The sequence below is a fragment of the Eptesicus fuscus genome, chromosome 1, assembly GCF_027574615.1.
Source record: "Eptesicus fuscus isolate TK198812 chromosome 1, DD_ASM_mEF_20220401, whole genome shotgun sequence".
Classification (NCBI taxonomy): Eukaryota; Metazoa; Chordata; class Mammalia; order Chiroptera; family Vespertilionidae; genus Eptesicus; species Eptesicus fuscus.
The window spans coordinates 119,562,172-119,585,597 of NC_072473.1; the positions used below are offsets into that span (position 1 = coordinate 119,562,172).

The 23,426-nt window shown below is 38.2% G+C and overlaps 1 protein-coding gene across 2 annotated transcripts in view; it reads right to left on the reverse strand.

The window, feature by feature from the left end:
- GRIA3 (glutamate ionotropic receptor AMPA type subunit 3) overlaps positions 1-23,426 on the reverse strand; it is a 361,210-nt gene that overhangs the window by 52,558 nt on the left and 285,226 nt on the right. For both annotated transcript variants that reach the window (XM_008156125.3, XM_008156126.3), the window contains exons 11-12: positions 22,866-23,242; positions 8,249-8,447 (exon numbers count right to left, since the gene is read on the reverse strand). In XM_008156125.3, the coding sequence (XP_008154347.1) occupies positions 8,249-8,447; positions 22,866-23,242 (576 nt within the window). The remainder of the gene's footprint in view (positions 1-8,248; positions 8,448-22,865; positions 23,243-23,426) is intronic.

Below are 23,426 nucleotides of genomic sequence, written 5' to 3' on the forward strand. Positions count from 1 at the left end.
CTCTTCCCCATTAAACTGAGTGACATCAATGCCATCTTGCCTTAGGTGTTTCCTCTCTGAAGTAGGTGTAATAATACCTCTTCTGGTTGCATTGCATGATTGTTGTGTGAACTGGATATGGTAATGTTTGTGAATAGGCATTGAAAATCGACAGCCTACTAGATTGTGAGCTCCCAAAGTGTAGAGACCATTTCTGTTTTATTCATCCCCTAGCTGACTTTTCTGCTGGGGTTGAGGAGTATCATTAACCCTACTGTTATTCACCATGGAGCAGACCCATAGATTGGCACAGGCTGGGAAGTAACTCTATAGAAATAAACACTGTCAGCTGTCCTGGATGGATGATCATATAGTTCTCTGAGATACCTATATTAAAATTTTGTTTCTGAGAGTTTAATTGGCATACAGTAGTATATAGTTTCAGGTGCACAACATAGTGATTCAACATTTTTATATCTTACTAGAGGCCCGGTGTATGAAATTCATGCATGGGGGGTGTGTCCCTCAGCCCAGCCTGTACCCTTTCCAATCTGGGACATCCCTCTCACAATCCAGGACTGCTGGCTCCCAACCGCTCGCCTGTCTGCCTACCTGATAGCCCCTAACCGCTTCTGCCTGACAGCCTGATAACTCCTTAACCACTCCCCTGCCAGCCTGATTGATGCCTAATTGCCCTCTTTTTGATCCGATTGCCTATAACTGCCCTCCCCTGCTGGCCTGGTCACCCCTAACTGCCCTCCCCTGCAGGTCTGGTGGCCCCTAACTGCCCTCCTCTGCAGGCCTGGTTACCCCCAACTGCCCTCCCCTACAAGCCTGGTTGCCCCTAACTGTCCTCCCCTGCAGGCCTGGTCACCCCCAACTTCCCTCCCCTGCAGGCCTGGTCGCCCCCAACTGCCCTCACCTGCTGGCCCGGTCACCCCTAACTTCCCTCCCTTGCCAGACTGGTCCCCCCTAACTGCCCTCCCCTGCCAGCCCGATTGCCCTTAACTGCCCTCTCCTGCCGGCCTGGTCACCCCTAGCTGCCCTCCCCTGCAGGCCGGGTCTCCCCCAACTGCCCTCCCCTGCAGGCCTGGTCCCCCCAACTGCCCTCCCCTGCTGGCCTGGTCCCCCCCAACTGCCCTCCCCTGCTGGCCTGGTCGCTCCCAACTGCCCTCCCCTGCAGGCCTGGTCCCCCCCAACTGCCCTCACCTGCAGGCCTGGTCCCCCCAACTGCCCTCCCCTGAAGGCCTGGTCCCCCCCAACTGCCCTCACCTGCAGGCCTGGTTGCCCCTAATTGCCCTCCCCTGCTGGCCTGGTCACCTCTAACTGCTCTCCTCTGCTGGCCTGGTCGCCCCTAACTGCCCTCCCCTGCAGGCCTGGTCCCCCCCAACTTCCCTCTCCTACAGGCCTGGTCCCCCCCCAACTGCCCTCCCCTGCTGGCCTGGTCACCCCTAACTGCTCTCCCCTGCTGGCCTGATAGGCCCCAACTGCCCTCCTCTGCTGGCCTGGTTGCCCCTAACTGCCTTCCCTGCAGGCCTGGTCCTCCCCAACTGCCCTCCCCTGCAAACCTGGTCTCCCCCCACTGTCCTCCCCTGCCGGCCTGGTTGCCCCCAACTGCCCTCCCCTGCTGGCCATCTTGTGGAGGCCATCTTGTATCCACATGGGGGCGGCCATCTTTGACCACATGCGTGTGGCCATCTTGTGTGTTGGAGTGATGGTCAATTTGCATATTACCTCTTTTTTATAGGATGATGTGATCACCACACTAAGTCTAGTAACCATCTCTCACCATGCCAATATTTTAAGTCAATCTATCCCTCAAAATAACCTATAAATATGGTGAAAAAGCCTGTCTAGATATTTTCATATGAGTTGACAAAAAACAAAAATTTAATTTTGTTTATAGAGATGGATCCTCAGTGCTTAGCCTGAAGCATGGCACATAGACCATACTAAAAAAAAAGAGTTATTGAAAGAGTGATAAATAAATAATGAATAAAAATACCTCAGGCATTATTATTAACCTGCCTTTGTTGTCATATTTTCTCCTTTCTTTTAGGTGTGTTGTCAGTTGTGTGTATAGTTGTCAGGTCAACCTCACTCTTGGAAATTGTTGCCTGAAAAAAACACCTATGGAACCATAGATCACTGGGTGCTGAGGGCTAGGAAAGGCCAACAGCTGTCTAACTATACCTTTCCCGCTTCCAGAGGCCTGTTTGGCCAGACCTCAGCATCCCTTTCCTTGTACCTGCCTCTCCACCTCCAGTCTTGACTTATAAGGTCTATGATTCTTGCTAGGTAAAGTTGTATATGACATAAGAAAGTAAGATTTTTTTGATAAGGTGGCATCAAAACATCTATGTAAACATTAAGGGGGAGAGATCAACCAAAGGACTTGTATGCATGCATATAAGCCTAACCAATGGACATAGACAACAGGGGGGTGAGGGCATCAATGGGGGTGGGGGTCGATGGGGGGATAAGGACACATGTAATACCTAAATCAATAAATAAATTAAAAAAAGAAAGACACATTTTTCTTTTTAAAATTGCCAAATAGTATGTCTCTGACATATTATTTCCTTGGTGTCAGCTTGTCTCTTATTGTTGCTAGTATGTGGTTTGAATATGTCTTCAAACATTTGGCCACATCATATGTGTCTTCAAACCAATTAAATTTGTTTGCAGTTGTACAGGTATATTGTCTGTCAAGATCTCAAATTCATCATAGTGCTTGGTGAGAAACTTTTTAACAAAAGGATTTTTTATAGTTCAGGGGTAAAGGTCTGTTGTGTATATAGCTCAGTTGTAATAAAGCTTTAAGGCAGGGGTCCTCAAACTTTTTAAACAGTGGGCCAGTTCACTGTCCCTCAGAACATTGGAGGGCCGGACTATAGTTTAAAAAAAACTATGAACAAATTCTTATGCACACTGCACATATCTTATTTTGAAGTAAAAAAACAAAACAGCAAAAACACCCACATGTAGCCCGCGGGCCGTAGTTTGAGGACGCCTGCTTTAAGGTCATGTCAAAATGTCAATATACTCAGCATAGGTACATTTGTGGGGAGATTTTCCTCCTTTTCCCATATTATTAAAAAGCCCTGTAATAGATAACCAATAAATATTAAAATGTGGACTCCAATTAAAAATGCTTGTGTGTGTGTATGTATGTGTGTGTATAAGAGAGATTCTGAATGTGTAAGCAGTATCTGAATACTTTTAGTAGGGATTAGTTCCCAAATCACTTTGGGAGGGCTCTTCTTTTTGCTGCCTGAATTAAAAAAAAATTAAAATGACCAATGACAACAGTAACAGTTAAAGTCTAGTGTCGAAACAAGAACATTCTCCATGAGTAATTCATCTGTGCTTCCTGGGGCTTACAATGCTGCAACTCAGAAGACAGGACAGTCCCCCTGATGGTTTCCAGACAAAGTTTAATTCTTCTGTCCTGTCTAAGGCCCTAGAGTGACACTCCTCTCCTTTTATGTTTGTTTTCTTAAACTGGTTTAAATTAGTATTAAACATTTCATAAAAGAAACAAACAACCTTCTTTTATCCCCTGAACTATCTTCAATGTGGAAAAGAAATCAAGCATTGTAGTTGTTTTCTAATATTTCTAGGGGTTTGAAGGCAGGGAGAATTTTTGAATTGCTTTTTCTCCCAGTGCTACTTTTTAACACAAATCTGCATCAGGTTAAATTTCCCAAACCTAGTAGAGAATGATTATTTCAGTGCAGCTTTCTAAATCATAGTGGCATTTCTCTGGGCAATGACAATAAAGCTGTCGATTTGTTTTTTAGCCTGGCGTGCCTCCACTTTTGGTTGGGACATTTAGTTTTGGAGCTGCTGTCTAAGGAAATCAGTTTTCAAGTCAAGAGGGTTGTTGGTAATATTTCAGACTAGAGGCCCGGTACACGAAATTCGTGCATGGAGGTGCAGGGGCGGGGGGTGTCCCTCAGCCCTGTCTTGGCCTGCAAAGACGCCAGCATCCCTCACCCCAGCCTCTAGCCAGAGGTTCCTCCCCTCCTTTTGCACAGCCTCTGGGAAGATACTTGTCTTGGGGCCCTGGCCACACGCCCTGCAGTTCATGTACTCAGGGGCTTGGGCTTTCAGGTCTGCCTTCCTCATCTGGCATGGTAAGCATCAGCTGCCATGGGAGCCTTGCTTTAGGAGTCACCCCCGTGGACCATACTACTTGCGTGTGTGTGTGTGTGTGTGTGTGTGTGTGTGTGTGTCTGTCTGTGTGTGTGTGTGTGTGTCGGGGGGTGGCCTCAGTGCCAGTGATTTGATGTCTGTAGCATGCCCGCTGACACCCACCACTGTGGCGCAACACTGTTCCCGTCTGGACTGTTGGCAGGGGGCTTCCAGTCTGCGACTGGGGCTGATGGGCTGCGACTGGGGGCTGCAGGTGGAGGACCCAGGCACCCATAGGGCTGTCAGCATCAGGAACTGGAAAGATCCATTTTTCTGGTTCCTTCCCTGCTGAGCTCTGGGCCCCAAAGGCCTGTTCACTCCCGCTGCACGGCCAGCCAGGGTGAGGGCGCGTGCGTGTGGCCCCGGCGGCCCATTTACTCCCGCCGCAAGGCCCGCTGGGCCGCAGCACAGCCATGGTGCAGATGCTGAGCTCGCGCCACTGCTGGTGACGAGAGCTCAGCGTCCTGCCGGCCCCATTTGGTCCCTGCTCAGCAGCGCGGGGGCCAATCGCTAGTCCCCGCCCCCCGCTCCTCCCACCGGCCCAATCGGCTACCCCGGCCACCCCAAGTCCCGCCCCCCCATGCCTCCCAGCCCAATTGCGGGCATAGTGGAGGTACGGTCAATTTGCATATTACCGTTTTATTATGTAGGATGTCTCTTTCAGCTGCTCCCTCCCTCCATGCCTTTTCTGTAGGAACAGGTCCCTCTGTGCCAGTGACTTTATGTGATTTTTATGATAAGAGCTAAGGATAGCTCAGAAAATGAGAGAAACAAAGGAATCATTTAAAAATACTATCATTTTAATGGCCGACTTACCCAGGATGAGTAAAAATGTCTGCAGGGCAATTATAAAGGAATTTTATTTTATTTATTTCTCTCTCTTAGTGGGATAACTAGAGGGCTGGCCCCAGGCTGTTTTATGGTATTGCTATTTGATCCCTGTGGTTTTAGTATGGAGTGAAAATGGAAAGAAATGAGCTCATGTAATGTTTGTAAATGTTGCATGGGATCTTGTTTTATCCTCTAAAGTTCAGAAAGCATGCAATCAGAGGTTCCCAAGTTTTTCATGTGTGGAGGAGTTACTGTTCTTAAACTTGCTTTGAGATTATTGAAGGTTGAGAGGGAAGTGACATGTTATGGCAGTTAAGTCCCTAAGAGATGATGTGTTCTTGCTGGCTGTCTTCTCTGATCTATGGTGCTAAGGAGGGTGTAGTGGAGGATACAAAGAGGACAAGTGGCTTAGAGACCAATTGGTTGGGCCCCCAGTATTATATGAATACCAAGCTTACCCTTTGTTAGTTTTACATAACATTTTAGTGCAAGCAAACTAAAGAGTTGAATTTTCTATATTGCTCACTTCCACTCTTAGATCATCAATCTTTGTGTGCTGCCCTGAAGAACTTTCCTACAGAGTCCGAATGCTGTCACCAGCAACCAATTGGGGAAAAAGAAAAAGTGGCAGGTGCTGGAATTAGAAAATGCTTTGCACTTCCTTATATAACTAGAAATATCCACCTCCTTCTCTAGATTTTCAAAACAGCTCCATTTCCAAACAAATTATTCATTGGCTGTAAAGGTCACTAGGAATTGGTGAGTATTAGAAACTGCAAACCAATTAGAATGTGGCAATAGCTTTGTTCAGAATTAAATGTTGATTCAAATGGACTCCAGTAACGTGATGCTCTTTAATGAAACCATCATTTCATGGATTAGTAGATGCTTTCCTGGTTTTTGAGAATGACACAAAGTGCACAGGGTGTGGGGTCTGGGCATGGGGACAATGACCATTTGGTCACACTTTCAAGCCTTTGTACTAATAAATCTTCCCAGAGAGACTCTTTTGCCTGCAATAAGAATGAATGCTTTTGAAAGCTTAATGGGAATTGATGCCATCTATTGATTACCATTTAAAGCACACCTTCCTAATTTCTAATCATTGTTAAAGGAAAAGTGCTTTCCAGTGGAACAAGTATGTCTTATCAGAGGGTCTAAGTCTGGTGGTCTGGTGTCTTGATAGCCTAAGATCAGGGGTCCTCAAACTACGGCCCATGGGCCACATGTGGCCCGCCGAGGACATTTATTCGGCCTGCCGGGTGTTTTTGCCGCCACTGCCTGTCCTGCTTAGCAGCCGACTTAGCAGTGTGCATAGGAATTTGTTCATAGTTTTTTTTTTTTTAAACTATAATCCGGCCCTCCAATTGTCTGAGGGACAGTGAACTGGTCCCCTGTTTAAAAAGTTTGAGGACCCCTGGCCTAAGTGGTCAATTACTTCATATAGCAACTTGAAGCCTATTGGATGGTGAATGCAAGCTCTGTTGAAGTTGATACCAAACCAGATTTCCATGGAGCAGATTATGTGCTGACTACTCAGCGGATGGAAATCCCTGGCTTCCTACCCTGAAATGTGTGAGTGATTTCATGGGGACAGGGAGTTATTCCCAGAGAAGCTTCTAGGACTGCCATAGTAATGAGGGTCAAGGCCAGGTTAGTTCCAGAGGGTCTTTGTATTATTTTGATGCTTCCAATACTGGGCCTCTCTCCCTGGTTGGGGATTATGACCTATTCAGTCAACAGTGGTAGAAGTGTAAAGGGTATTCAGATCCAATGAGAATTCTGGAAGGTTTTCAGAACTAACCCTTTTTTCTCCAGGGAATGAAAAACAGTTTTTAGTTAATTGCCATAACTCCAAGGAACATACTCCCTCTGGTTTCCCATGAAATAATTGGACCAATCTCATGATAATACATGTAAAAATATATTTATTTCCTGATTTCTTAAAACAAGCTGGTTTATAACCAACATCTGTTTACTCTGGACATTTGAGGAAAAGCCAGTAACTATACCTGCAATCCAATAACTTGATTATTGGTTGGCGAGAGTGACTAAATGCTTCCTCTTTACCTACTACACAGGTGGCTTCTGGATTATTGCTATAACCAGTTGCAGTGATTATAGTAGTAGGCAGTGGTAACATGTAAAATGGGTTCATTTCTTTTTTTAAATATTGTTTTATTGATTTCAGAGAGGAAGGGAGAGGGAGAGAGAGATAGAAACATCAATGATGAAAGAGAATCACTGATTGGCTGCCTCCTGCACGTCCCACACTGGGGATCAAGCCCACAACCCAGGCATGTGCCCTGACGGGAAATTGAGCCGTAACCTCCTGGTTCATAGGTTGACACTCAACCACTGAGCCACGCTGGTCGGGCTACAGTGGTTTCATTTTCTAATCAACCACCATATTTTCCTGGTTGGGGCAACTGAAAAAATATTTGAGTTCTTATACAGTCCATTGGTAGCCTTTCTTATAGTCCAGTTGCTACAGAACAAGGATCTTGATAATTTATGTAAAAGTGGTTTGTCTATCACATTATCCTTCTATAATTTTCTGCCTCCATCTCCTTTAATCTTTTCTCTTGATAGTGTTTATGTAACTCTTTCTAGTGAACAATTTACTATTTCCTCACCAAGAGTTGGCCTCCAGGGAAGGAGTTAGAGGGGAAAATAAGTCTTCTCATGAAATTTAAAAACAATTATTAGCTTCCCTGAAAATTGAATTATCAACATGTCCATGAATACTTGAAACAACTGTAACACATTTCAATAGAAAACCAATGTATAAAAAAGAATAGGTAATTTTATAGTCCTTCAGACTTCAGAGTCCTAGACAGAGTCAATTACCTAACTTCTGTGAACTGCTGAGACACAAAATCACTGCTTTTGTAAAAGCTAGAAAGGAGAATATATATTACTTAGTTCAATACCCTCATTATTCAAGGAAAGGAACTGAGGCTGACAGAAGTTGAATGACTTGCCCAAGGACAAACAATCACTTTGTGGCAGGGTTGAGATTCAAACCTGGCAGTTCAAGCTTAGAGCTCTTGGCATGCCACTTACGTCACACAAAAGTCTTAGTTCTAAAGGACATTGAATTAAGTCAGCAACCAAGGAGTCTCTGCCTTGATAACATTCCCACTCTTTCCTAACCCTCCCTTAAAAGCACTGTGAATTTGCCTTTGTGAGAAGATGATACAATAAAAATCAGCAGGACCAATTAAAGTAAAGAACTTACTCTGAAAAATTCTTTGGTTGATCCAGAGTCCAGGGTCCCATATGCAATTTCAGTCTGCTTAGCTAAGTCTTCAGCACTCTCTATAGGAGAAACCATCCTCTCCACAGTCAGGAAAGCAGCGAGATTGGCAGTATAGGAAGAAATTATGATCAGGGTGAAGAACCACCAAACCCCTCCAACAATGCGCCCAGAGAGTGACCTACAAAAAGAAACAAAGACAAATCCAGACCCAGAGGGGCCAGATTTCAGTTTAAGTAATCCTTATCTTTATTTCTGAAAAGAGGACTGGTTTCAGTATAGCTGGTGAGGGAGGAAAGTAAATGATGTCAAGGAATTAACACATCAAACAAAAGTAGCACATTAATAACAACCACCCATGTTATGATGGCATATAATGACACATGCGTAATGCTCTTGAGGCCTATATGGGTTCAAAGTAGGTGTTTTTTTTTAATTGTAGGAAAATATCTTCTTTTACCAGCTCCAGCTTACATGTAATAATTGTACTTATTGGATCTTACTCCTGTGAGCTTTGCTGGGCCACCTACACCTGTGAAGACTGTATCGTTTCCTTTAAGGCAAGTGACTCTAAGCTTTGTCTGCACAGTAGAATCACCTAAGATTTTTAAAAAAAATCTTATGCTAAGGCCCACCCCAGGCCAGTTAACTCAGAACCTGGGAGATCAGACCCAGACATATGTATTTTTTTTAAAGCTCGCCAGGTGATTGCAATGTGCAGCCAAGGTTGAGAACCACTGATATGAGGCAATGGCATGGGAAAAAAAGCCACAAATGTTTACATAATTGAAGAGAAATGGATAGGTGCTGGTAAATATTATTCACTTTGAGTTTAATAAATCTAATGGTAACATGGCCATTTTGTGGAGTTGGTCACCCATGAGGCAAGGAGCCATAAGATGGAGCTAGTGGGGCTTAGGAACTTAGCTCCAGGGATCAAAACTTTTCTCTTTTACTGACTAAGCCTTAGCACACCGGAGACACCTCAAATGAAGTAGGAAACTATCTGTACAATAGGATTTGAGAGGTACTATAAGGTTTGTCTCATCCCCTCACCCCAAACAAAACCACCCTCACTGGCCTACCACAGAAATTCTTCAGGAGATTTCATCAAAATGTTACAAAATAGTCATGGGATGGTAAAATACAGCATAGGAAATGTAATCTATAATAATCTATAATAATAAAAGTATAATACGCTAATTAGACCAGACAGCAGGACGTCCTTCCCGACAAAGCCACAGAGACTGCACCGGGCCTCTAGTCTATTAGTCTATAATATTGTAATAATTTTGTATGGATGGTGACAAGAGAACACTAGATTTATTGGGGGATCACTTTTTACGTTATATAAATGTCTAACCACTATGCTGCATACCTGAAACTAATATAATATTGAATGTCAAATGTAATTGAAAAATAAAAAAGTAGCACTTAACTTCAACAGCACTTATCACATTTTTTTGGATTAGTCTAACCAATTAGTAGAAAATGGGACAGAAGATGGGTAAGTTTTAATAAGGGAAAATTTTGTTTTTAAATGTAACCTGGGGTGTTTGTTAAAATGAAGATTCAGAATATCTGAGTACTCAAGAATCTTCACTTTAAAAAAATTATTTTTCAGTTAGAGTTGACATACAGTATTGTATTAGTTTCAGGTGTACAGGATAGAGATTAGACATTTATATACCTTGTGAAGTGATCATTATGATAAGTCTAGTACCCATCGGACACCATACATAGTTACTATAATATTATTGATTATCTTATCTATGCTGTACTTTACTTTCCTATGACTAATTTTGTAACTGGCAGTTTGTAATTTTTAATCCTCTTCACCTTTTCCACCCATTCCCCCATCCCTTAAGCATCACTGGTGATTGCAGTGGTCTGCAGACTCAAATGAGAAATATTGTTCTTCTACATCAGTGATTCTTAACTCTGCCTGCACAAGAATATCATCTGGGGAGCTAGAGATAAAATAAAGCAAAAGAACAAAAAAACATGCCTAGACTCCACCCCAGACCAATTAAATCAGAATCCCTGGGGGTTGCACCTAAGCAGCGGTATTGTTATAAAGCTCTGGTGCAGCCAGGATTGCGAGTCATAGACCTACACCATGAATGCTACTCAGGGACAGGGTCTGTGGGAAGTTATGTTCAGTGATGGGTAATGGCTTGTACTGAGGAAACTCCATCTCCTTCACAATGTGCTGAAGGCTGGCTTTGTCTGCAGAAATTAAAATCTGGCTGATAGGTTTTATAAAACATTGCCATATTATCCTTAGGATAGTTCTGCTCTGTGGCAGAGCTTCATCCTGGTTAGGATATGTTCTCTCATGCCCAGAAAAGCTCACAGGAAAAGAACACCCTCTGTCATAAAGTCAAGAATAGGTGTAGGAGCCTGGCACATCTCCAGGCTCTGTGGGAAGAGGGCAGTTCTGGGCTGAAAGCTGGCAAATCAAGTTCTTCTTTGTTTGTACTTGCATTTTACCACTTTGAAGGAAATTTGAATTTCTGTGTCCCAAGATAACCTTTTATTAGCCTCTGGAAAATTCAGTTTTTTTTTAGATTTTTACACTCTGATAAAATAATTTTGGTGTTTTGATAGTGTTTTTTATTTATTAACTGTAACAAAACTACTTGATCTTTAAAAGTCTGTAATTCCTATTTGTTCTTGGATGCCTTAAACAGCCCTTATTTTTTTTTTAATTTCTGAACATAATCACATTTAGCTTTTCGGATGTGAAAATTCGCTTTGCCACACATTTTTCTAACTAATAGTTGTACTCTCTTAAGATTTCAATTGGGAATATTTTACTTTTAATCAAAAGATGTGAAAACATCTGGGTGAGTGAGAATATGTCACACTTCCAAAGCCTAAAAGTTTATAAAGTATTTTAATTATGAATTTGGACCGTTCACAGTCTTTCTTCATTGTTGCTGTATACATTTAATTTATTCTTGACTGATCTGACTCTGGAAATAATTTAATGTATAAAAGATTAACGCTCCAAAGCATCTGTAGTAATAAGGTAATAAAAATGATAACAATAATAATTAACACTTATTGAACACTTCCTATGTGACAGACTCTGTTTTAATTGCTTTACAGGTGTCAACTCTTTTAATCCTCTATCCTTACAGTTAGGTACTGCTTTACAGGTAAGATTGTAGTGGTATTTTACACATAAAGAAATTGAATCACAGAGAGGAGAAATAGGAAATAATCTATACTTACACAATAGGAAAGAAAGGCCCAAATTTTTGTAGTACAAAATACTCATATTTTATATGAGAAAATCCAGAATGGTGTGCAAATTATAGAAGATGCAAGTTTTCTACAAACACTGAGAAATATAATTGCAGGAAAACCAAACATGTTTGGATTATTGCTTATTATTTGATGTTTATTTAGAATGAAACTGTAAATATCATTCTAATTTGGAATGATGGGGTCTTACTGAGACCAAGGAAAAAACTGATTTTGAAGTATTTCCAGACTCATGGTTTGGTATGGAAAGGGGTATGTTCTGCTGCTGCAAATACTAATAGTTTTTTATGCATGTTTACTTGAAATGTGGAGAATATGGTAATTTATGGAAATTACACTTGTGCCATTCTATTGAGGCTAATTGACTATGGCTGTGTCTGTATGATCTAAAATTAGGCCTGCACATCATAATCTGGCTATTTTGGCCCCCTTAATAGCTGACTCACAATAATTTACTTGATCAGTCTGACTTACCTGATATTGGCTATTGGCATGACTGAAAATGCAGATGCAAAATGATCATTTTTGTGGCATCTTGTCTACATGGCTATTGACTTGGGCAATTACAGGGTAGCTAATCAATGAAACAGACACACCTGCACAGTTGGAAATGGAAGATGAAGATACAATTGGTGTGTTCCAGCAGCAGAAGAGAGGTGTCTGCTAAAAATAAAACCTGCTATTTACTCCAGAACAGTGTTCCTCTAGACCGGTGGTTCTCAACCTTTCTAATGCCGCGACCCTCTAATACAGTTCCTCATGTTGTGGTGACCCCAAACCATAAAATTATTTTTGTTGCTACTTCATAACTGTAATTTTGCTACTGTTAATGAATCGTAATGTAAATATCTGTGTTTTCCGATGATCTTAGGCAACCCTGCTAGTGGTTCTCAACCTGCGGGTCGCGACCCACAGGTTGAGAACCGCTGCTGTAGAGCCTAAGATCATCAGAAAACACAGATATTTACATTACGATTCATTAACAGTAGCAAAACTACAGTTATGAAGTAGCAACGAAAATAATTTTATGGTTTGGGGTCACCACAACATGAGGAACTGTATTAGAGGGTCGCGGCATTAGAAAGGTTGAGAACCACTGCTATACCTGTAAGTTTGAAGAATTTTGGTAAATATCCACATAGAAATGGTATAATAATATACACAAGCATAAACATGGATGGAAAAGGAGCTATCTTAGAATCAATCAGTGTTAAATGCTCAAGCTTGATTCAATATTTCCCCCTCAAGACAGTAATAGCTTTGACAAGAGTATTGGTGAAATTTCTACCACTTTCTTTCCTTGTATGGTATGGATGACTAAATCCTTTCACTGAGAAAAGGTGCAGTGGAACTCATGGGGAAGTAACTCTATAAGAATTTTTATGTATCCTTTTTCTCATTAGTGAAACTATGGCAATTTAAATCCACATTTCACATAGAAGCTATATAAAAAGTGACTGATGGGTCAGCCCCATCACATATTTTAAAAGATCTATTAAAGTAAGACATGACTTTACAGTTGAGTAAAAAGATATGTAGTTTTCCAGTATCTTCCCCTCCATAATGCAGCTTCAAAATATTTAACATTCATTTCAAATAACTTTAAAAATTTTAATTGAATTTATTGGGGTGACACTGGTTAATAAAATTGTATAGGTTTCAGGTGTGCAATTCTATTGTATATTGTATTGTGTGCTTACCACCCCAAGTCAACTCTCCTTCCATCATCATATATTCCCCTTTTACCCTCTTCTAACTCCCACCACCCCACTTTCTCTCTTGTAATTACCATACTGTTGTCTGTGTTTATGAGTTTTATTTTTTGCTTAATCCATTTACCTTTTTAACCCAGTCCCCCTGACCCCCATCTCCTCTGACAACTGTCAGTTTGTTCTCTATATGTATGAGTCTGTTTTTATATTGTTTGTTAGTTAATTTTGTTCCTTAGATTCCACATATAAGTGAAATCATAAGGTACTTGTCTTTCTCTGATTGGCTTAGTTCACTTAGCATAATACTCTCCTGGTCCACCCATGATGTCACAAAAGGTAAATTTTCCTTCATTTTTATGGCTGAGTAGTATTCCATTATGTAAATGTACCATAGCTTTTTTGTCTACTCAACTACTGATGGACACTTGGGCTGCTTCCAAATCTTGGCTATTGTAAATAATGCTGCACTAAACATAGGGATGCATATATTCTTTCAAATGAATGTTTTAGTGTTCTTCAAATATATTCCCATAAATGGAATCCCTGGGTCATAAGGCAGTTCCATTTTTAATTTTTTGAGGTAACTCCATACTGCTTTCCCCAGTGGCTGCACCGATTTGCTTTCCCACCGACAGTATTTGAGGGTTCTCTATATCCTTGCCAGCACTTATTGATTTGTTGATAGCCATTCTGTGTAAAAACATTTTAGTTTGATGTAGTCCCATTTGTTTACTTTTTCTTTTGTTTCCCTTGCCCAAAGATATATCTCAGAAAAAAATATTACTACAAGAAATGTCTGATATTTTACTGCCTATGTTTTTTCTAAAATTTTTATGATTTTGAGCCTAACATTTAAGTCTTTAATCCATTTAGAGTTTATCCTTATGTATGGTGTAAGAATGTGGTCCAGTTTCATTCTTTTGCACGTCTGTCCAATTTTTCCAACACCATTTATTGAATAGACTACCTTTATCCCATTGTATGTTTTTGTCTCCTTTGTCAAATATTGACCATAAAAGTGTGAGTTTATTTATAAACTCTCTATTCTGTTCCATTGTTCAGTATGTATGTTTTTATACCAGTACCATGCTGTTTTGATTACTATGGCTTTGTAGTAAAGTTTGATGTCAGGTAGCATGATTCCTCTAACTTCTTTTTTCTCAAGATGTTGTAGCTATTCAGGGTGATTCCATATAAATTTTTGGAATATTTGTTATAGTTCTGTGACAAACACCACTGGTATTTTGATAGGAATTGCATTGAATCTATAGATTTCTTTGGGTACTATGGACATTTTAATGATGTTAATTTTTTCTATTCATGAACATGGAGTATACTCCCATTTATTTGTATCTTCTTCGGTTTCTTTCTTTAGTGTCTTGCAATTTTCCAAGTATAGGTCTTTTACATTCTTGGTTAAATTTATTCCTAAGTATTTTATTTTATTTTTGAAACAAGTGTAAATGGGATTGTTTTCTTAGTTTCCCTTTCTGACAGTTCATTATTGGTGTAAAAAAATGCAACTGATTTCTGGATATTTATTTTGTATCTTGCTACTTTACTGAATTCATCTATCAGTTCTAATAGTTTTTTTTGGTGGAATTATTAGGGCTGTCTATACTCTCATGTCATCTGCAAATAATTACAGTTTTACTTCTTCCTTTCCAATTTGGATGCCTTTTATTTGTTCTTTTAGTCTGACTGCTGTGCTAGGACTTCCAGTACCATGTTGAATAAGAGTGATGAAAGTGGGCATCCCTGTCTTGTGCCCAATCTTAAGGGAAACACTTTTAGTTTTTGCCCCTTGAATATGATGTTGGCTGTGGGTTTGTCATATATGGCCTTTATTACGTTGAGGTATGTTCCATTTCTACTTTGCTGAGATTTAAAAAAAAATCATAAATGGATGCTGGATTATGCTTTTTCTGCATCTATTGATATGATTTTTATCTTTCATTTTGTTTATGTGGTGTATCATGTTTATTGATTTGTAGACATTGTACCAACCTTGCACCCCCCAAATAAATCCCACTTGATCATGGTGTATAACTTTCTTTATATATTGCTCGATCCAGATTTGCTAATTGTTGAAGATTTTAGCATCTATGTTCTTCAGGGATATTGGCCTATAATTTTCTTTCTTTGTCATGTCTTTATTTAGTTTTGGAATTAGGATAATGCTGGCCTTGTAAAATGAGCTTGGGAGTCTTCCCTCCTCTTAAACTTTTTGGAATAGTTTGAGAAGGATAGATGTTAATTGTTCTTTAAATATTTGATAAAACTCACCTGTGAAGTCATCTGGTCTAGGACCTTTTTTTTTTTACATCTTCAATTTCATTAGTTGTAATCTGTCTATTCAAATTATCTGATTCTTCCTTATTCAGTTTTAGAAGATTGTATGTTTCTTGGATTTTATCTATTTTGCCCAGATTGTCCAATTTGCTAGCATATAGTTTGTTCATAATGTTTTCTTCAATCCTTTGTATTTCTGTGGTGTCACTTGTTACTTTTCATCTTTCATTTCTGATTCTATTTATTTGGGTCCTCTCTCTTTGTTTCTTGATGAGTCTGGCTAAAGGTTCATCAATCTTGTTTATCTTTTCAAATAACCAGCTCTTGGTTTCACTGATTGTTTGTATTGTAATTTTAGACTCTATTTTGTTTATTTCTGCTCTAATCTTTATTATTTTATTTCTTCTACTTACCTTGGGCTTTACTTATTGTTCTTTTTCTAGTTCCTTTAAGTGTGAAGTTATATTGTTTATTTGAGATTTTTCTTATTTCTTGAGATAGGCCTATAATGCTGTGAATTTCCCTTTTAGGACTGCTTTCATTTTTGGGTTTCACTGCTTTCAATTTTGGGTTGCTGTGTTCTCATTTTCATTTGTTTCAAGGTAGCTTTTGATTTCTTCCTTGATCTCATTGTTAAACCATTCATTATTTAGTAACATTTTATTTAGCCTTCATGTCTTTGTGTGTTTTTCAGTTTTTTTTCTTGTGATTGATTTCTAGTTTCATACCAATCTGGTCAGAGAAGATGCTTGATATGATTTCAACTTTCTTAAATTTATTGAGACTTGTCTCATGTTCTAACATGTGGTCTATCCTAGAAAATGTTCCATGTGCACTTGAAAAGAATGTATATTCTGTTGCTTTGGGCTGAAATGCTCTGAAGATATCAGTTAAATCCATCTGATCTAGTGTGTCATTTAGGCTGCAGTTTCTTTGTTGATTTCTTTTGTCTGGAAGCTCTATCCATTAATGTCCATGGGGTGTTAAAATCCCCTTCTATGACTGTATTAATTTTGATTTTTCCCTTTATGTCCATCAAGATTTCCTTTACATATTTAGGTGCTCCTATATTGGGTGCATAAATGTTTACAAGGCTTGTATCCTCTTGTTGCATTGCTCCGTTTATCATTATAAAGTGTACTTCTTTGTCTCTTACTATGGCCTTCGTTTTAAAAGTCTATTTTTTTCTGATGTAAGTATTACTACCCCAATTTTTGTTGCACAAGACAGATTTTGAGGTTAGCATAATGAAATGACTATAATACTGAACATTTAGTATTTATAAAAATGCATTTTAAAGAGCAAATCATACCTTTTGAAGAAATGTAAGAGGTGTGAAGTTAATGAAAGTAAATTAGCAACAAGAGAAAAACAGACATAAAAATAAAGCAAAATAATATACAATGCTGTTGTTATCTATAATCACAAGAAACTACAGTTTCTTAGTTAATAGTGAAGTGTATTTTATAACCTATGAAATGATAATAAAAGTAATGGTGATTGTGGGGGGAGGAGGGTGGGTTGAGGTGGAAGAGGACATAGAGGGGATAAGTGGTGATGGCAAAAATAAAATAAAATAAAAGAATAACAAAAAGTAAGCTATGTGCTGTAACCTTCATCTTGTAAGTAAATTTTGAAATTTGCACTTTACTGGCTTTACAAGATAATGAGCTTGAATTACAAACCACTTCTCTTTTGCACAAACTATCATTCCTTTCTCCCCCCTTTTTTCTTTCAAAGTCTGCATCATTTCCACATTCCATTCAATGCTCTGTCTATGACAAATTGTTTAAAAATGTGCAGAATCAATCTTTGGCTTTTATAGTCTTCTCTGATGGGAATAAGTAACCATCTCCCATCAGAGAAAAGTTATGAAATTGTTGTAATAAAAATCCTGCTATTGTATCATTAAGTTATTACCACTTCACTACTGCTTTGAAGTGAATTTGTAGTTTGATGAAGACACTGGTTATACATCAGCAAAGGAAAGGATATTGCTTACAATGGAGTAAAAATATCCTGTTGTCTTTGACCCCATTTATTTTATACCCTTCATGTCTTTTATTATTCTGTACATGCTTTTCATTTTAGAGAAGGATCTATGTGTCGACTAACCTGGACAAATCCTCCTCTCTGTTCTTCAAAATATTTGATATCATGAAAACTTAATAGGAGAGTACTGCCTTTGGAAAAATCTGTACACCACAATCAGGTTCAATTAGTATGTTCTCCCCATTTTCTCTGCTATATTTTCCCCAATCCTCATATCTTCCAACTTGGCCAGCCCTCAGATGTCTCTGCAGCTCTGAAGAAAGTCAGCAGGGGGAGCATTTGTCTGGAAGGACTTGGACTTTGGACAGCTTAGCAGTTCTATCAAAGTTTTACAAATGAAATATACTTCAGATTAAAAAAATTGCAACCTCCTACCAATATCAATAAGACATCATGGAATAATATAATCAAACTATTTGCTATTGGTGTAATCCTTAAGGAAGGCACTATATGTGTTCAAGATGGAGTGCTGTTAGTGATTTATCATCAGAAGTCTATTTGGCATTGACTAACATGTCATCTGTATTTCTACAGAGTTTTAGGAACTAAAATTCAAATGCAATATTAACTATTAGTATTTGTGAAAGTAGGATAGTTAAAGCAGCCAGTTTAAAAATGATAATAGCTAACAGTTATTGAGAACCTACATGAGGAACTGCCTCAGGTTACACAACTGCTAAGCAGATTGTGAATCTAGTGAGACTATTTCCAGCACCCACATATTTAACCATTATTCTCTCAGTCTGGATATACTCACTATCTATCTCTCCACTCTTCCACCCACTCAGGGGAATAGGTTGAATGGAATATCCTCAGATGTAAAAACATTGCAAAATAATGTACAATGCTCTTGTTATCTGTAATAATAAGAAACTAGAATTTCTTAGTTAATAATAAAATGTATTATTAACTATACTGACTCCCCCACCCCCAGTAAATTAGTTCATGTGTGGATATAACCTCAGCTTATTACATTGATTACCATTTCTAAAGGTGATTCAGACTCCAGCTGAATTGTTCACCCTATGAGGTGGTTGAAAACGTCAAGCCTAATACTGACTAAACTAAGCTTCCAGGTTACTTTCAATAACTTTGTTTGATGTAAATAGAATGATGCTCAGTTTTCCTCATGATATCTTATTGCTGATTTCCTAGTCTTTTACTTTGAATGAACACATGCTCAGCAACATTTTAAATACTCATTGCCTAGTTTCTTTAACAACAAGGGCAAAGGCAGAGTTTCATCAGAGTTTGGGGGACTGGAAAACAGCTCTGGTGCATGAACATGAAAGAAAAGAATGGAATAAGAGATGCACCTTGAGATCAGTAATGGTAGGTAGTATATGATAATGGAAACAATTATACTGCTGGCTCTTAAATCTCTATGACATTGGGTTCATTACATTATCTCTCTGGGTATGGTTCCTTTGTCTCTGATATAAGAAATGCAGCATGACATGGAAGTGTTTTGGAGTTGGAGTTAGGTTTGAATACTGGCTTTGCTGTTTGTTATCTGTGTGCCTGGCAAGTTAACCTGAGCGTCACCTCTTTCAATTTAAAAATAACTATAATGCCTATTCTGTGGTAATGTTTTGAGGATTAAAATCCACATGATAACACAGGTAAAGTGCTCATACACAGTAGAGTTCAGTGAAGGTTGTTGTCCCTGTGCCTTCAGTAAATGGAAGCAGTTGGGTTCATTTATCTCTGACATCTTTTCATGTCATAATATTTGATCATTTTACTTTAAAACTGTCTCTTATAGTTCCTTGAATTGCTTCAGTTTTGAGAAAAGTAAAAGTACAATGCATGCTCACATTCTGGACTCACTGGAGAGTTTGTATCCCAAGTGTGGCCATTAAACAAATAAAGTATAATACTGGTGTTTTCAATTAAGGCAACAATGAACCTTAGAGCGCAACTATGTTATTATAAGGAATTTCTAAAAGGGCTAATAAAGAAGCACATTTCAGTGGGGTTTGCCGTTATACAATTGAGTACAAATATATAACCAACAGAGCTCTCAAGACAAGGGGAATCATGTTTCCTCCTTACTGGTATATAATAAACATGCTAAGAAGTATAACATTTTATCAAGAAACTTAAAGATATAATTTCTTTCAAAGGGCAAAAAAGGCAGTATTGAAGGAGAAATCACCCATATGGTAGAAAGTATGGAGCTCAGAAAGGTAATAATTTATTATTCAAAAGGACAATAAGAATAATACTTCTTACTCTAGACCAGTGTTATTCCATAGGCTGTGTGCCCCATTGAGTTTATATCAGCATTAAAACAGAATAGAAAACATTAAAGTGCATGGTACACTGTAAGGGTAATGTCTGGTGACACTTTTGTTATATACACATATGTGTACTGAGTCATGATGGAAAATTTCGTACTGAGGGCTATGGTTAAGAAATTTGAAAACCATTGCTCTGTATGATAGTATCCAGTGGAGTATAAATTTGACATATTTCGATGCCTCACAAGAGCCACAGCTTAAATTCTGCTATAAAAATATTTGTTGAGCTTGTCATTTTCAGGTCATCATCTTTAAACCATCACTTAACAAAGCGATATGCATAAATACTTCTAAAAAATGACTTTGTAAGAGACCTGTGTAAGTATGCATAGTAGTACGCAGCACTCCAGTGGGGATATCACAAATTTAGTTTTGAAAATTCACTTATAGAAACTGATAAAATCTCCAGCCTTAATGACTTTAGCATTGTCTCAACACAGATTACAGCCATGTTAAAGATCATTCAATTATAGGATCATTCAGAAACCATGGTTTCTTGAGGTGAATGTTTAAAAAAAGAAAATAGGAAAACCAACTAGGAAAACAAATGTACTCCCAGATGATATCACAGAATGACACACATTCTAAGCACAAATGAAATAGAGAGAAATAATTTGGAGAATCTGATCAAGCAGATTAAGGGTGGCAAAAAAAGTATGACTACAAACGAAGCTTACCTCACATGTTATGCTGAAAAGCTGTTGAAGATGGTTACCAGGTGAATTATACTGCAAAACTTCATTTGAAATGTTTTGTGATCAAAGTGAATAATCTCAAAATGAGGTATATTTTAAAAACCTATACAGATTATGTATTATAGAAATCTATACTTGAAAACTATATAATCTTATTAACAAATGTCACCCTAATAAATTTAATAAAAAATTAAAACCTGGTTAGGTGACTTTCTGAGTCCTTATATTCTAAATGAAAATTCCTAAATGTTTGTGCAATTGATACTGGTCAGTATTTGGATACGTGTTCAATTTTACCAAAACTGCAACATTTTATTTTAGAGCAAATCATTTTTTCTGATTATAAAGATGCTATATTTGCTTCCGATATTTTATCATTATGAATTAGCTACTATTTTTGTTTAGGTGAGTTAACGCTTAAACTAAGTTGGTGAGTCCAGGACATTCACAATATTTTCAATAGTTTTACTGAGATAACATTTGCATACCATAAAATTCACCACTGTAAATGTACAAATAGTAATTTTAGTAAATTTAGAGTTGTATTCCCCAAAGTTCCCTTATACCCATTTGTAATTAATCCTGACAAGGCTGGGACTAGGGGGCATTTGTCCCATGCACAAAATTTAAAGGGGGTGCAAAAATATCACTAATCAAGATAAATAGCACTTTAATGCAATATTTTTAAAAAACCAAAATTAATGCAAAACTAACCAAAAGCCAACATTTTAAATAAAAACTGAATCTGACCCTGACCTTTCTCTATTCAGCCTCACTTGCCTCACCCTAATTCTGGTCCTGATTAGCCTCTCTCTGCTTCCTCCAACCCCCCTGGAAACCACTAATGTACTTTATGTCTCTATAGAGATGCCTGTTGTGGACAAATGGAATACTACAATATACTAGTAAATGTAATTCAATAAATGGGACTCATATAATACATGATGTTTTGTCTCTGGCTTCTTTCATTTAGCATAATATTTTCAAAGTTGATCCACATTGTAGTATGTGTCAGTAGTCTGTTTTTTTAAATTGCTGAATAATATTCCATTGTATGGATATGCCACATTTTGATTATCTATGCATTTGTTGATGGGCATTGAGTTGTTTCCACTTTTTGGCTATTATGAATGAAGCTTCTATGAACACCTGTGTATAGGTCTTTATGTAGACACATGTTTTCTTTTCTGTTAGGTAAATAAGAGTGGAATTGCTGTGTCATAGTTTAAGTCTATGTCTAACTACAAGAAAATGCTGAACCATTTTGTAATTTGGCTGTAGCTACGGTCATTCTACATCTTCACCAGCTCTTGTCCTTTTGATTATAGCAATTCTAGAGGATGTGTAGAGGCATCTCATTGTTATTTTAATTTGCATTTTCCTAATGACTAATGATGTTGAGCATCTTTACATATGATTATTAACCATTTGTGTATCTTCTTTGGGAAAAATGTCTATTCAAATGTTTTGTCCACTTTAAAAATTGGATTGTTTCTGTTTTTATTGAATAGTAAGAGATCTTCATATATTCAGGATGTGTCATTTATCAGATGTGCAGTTTGCTAATATTTTCTCCCAGCCTTGGCTTGTCTTTTTATTTTCTGAATAATGAGTCTTTTGAAATGTAAAATCTTGAATTTTGATGAAGTTTAGTTTATCAATTTTTTAAATGCATTGGTTTTTTGTGTTCTATAAACTCTTTGTCCAATTCAAGGTCACACAGATTTCCTCTTTTTTAAAAAGAAATTTTATAGTTTTTCTTATAAAGAAAAACTTGGGTAAGATACTAAAATGGATAGTTATAAGCAGGGTGAGAACAAAATGTAAAAAAGTAAGGACATTGAAAGTGGAAGGTAAGAGGGTTTTAAATAAGAGTTCTATCTTCTTTCAAATTTTTGCTAGATTCAATCTCTATATAAATGAGAAAATGTTTTAACTCAATGAGGAAACTATTTCTATTTGCTATAACAAAGATTTAGTATTTAGCTTTACCTGAATAAAATTAATATGAGTTGGCAATGTTGCTTTTATCCAGAATTCAAATGTTTGCTATAATGTATATGAATATACGCTACCATAGAAATGCACGAAAGACATTCAAAGCCACACCAATAACACACTCACTTCATGGACGCAAGCAAACAAAAGGGCTTGATGATAATTTTTGTCATTGGATGAAATGTTCAATGAAGGAAATCTGGACCTGAGATGTACATGAATGGATCATGGCCATAAAATGCAAGGAGGTATTGGGTATGACATGGAAACTAACCTTGGAGAAATATCACATCCTTGCTGCATAAAGGCACCCAAGGAAAACCAAAGACTGTTGAATATCCCAAATTCATTTGGAGGATCAGGAGGACTTTGTGGGTCACGAGGTTCTTCATTGTTGTCTTCCAAGTGCCATTCATAAGGGCTGAATCTGCTGACTAGGAAAAGAACTACACTGACACCAATGTAAGCGAAGACAATGCACATCCAGATTTCATAAGCCAAGGGATCCAGAAATGAGAATACTCCTGGTTTTGATTTCTGAGGCTTCTTTATCATGATGGAGATGCCCAGGCTCATAAATGGCTTTGAGAAATCAATGACTTCTTCACGGACCAGCGTTATAGTGAGTGGAGCAACAGCTATATCAGCCCTCTAGAAAAAAAAAATTAAAAAAGTTTAGAGACAGTATTTTCATCAGTCATTTGCCACTTAATACACCTGTTTGGTGTAAATATAAAGTCTTATATTACTACAAGCAATTGATTTGTAAGTGCTTTGGTTAGAAAAGTAGTAGCATTCAGTGGATTCTAAAATACTTTATATTGATGGTAAGTTA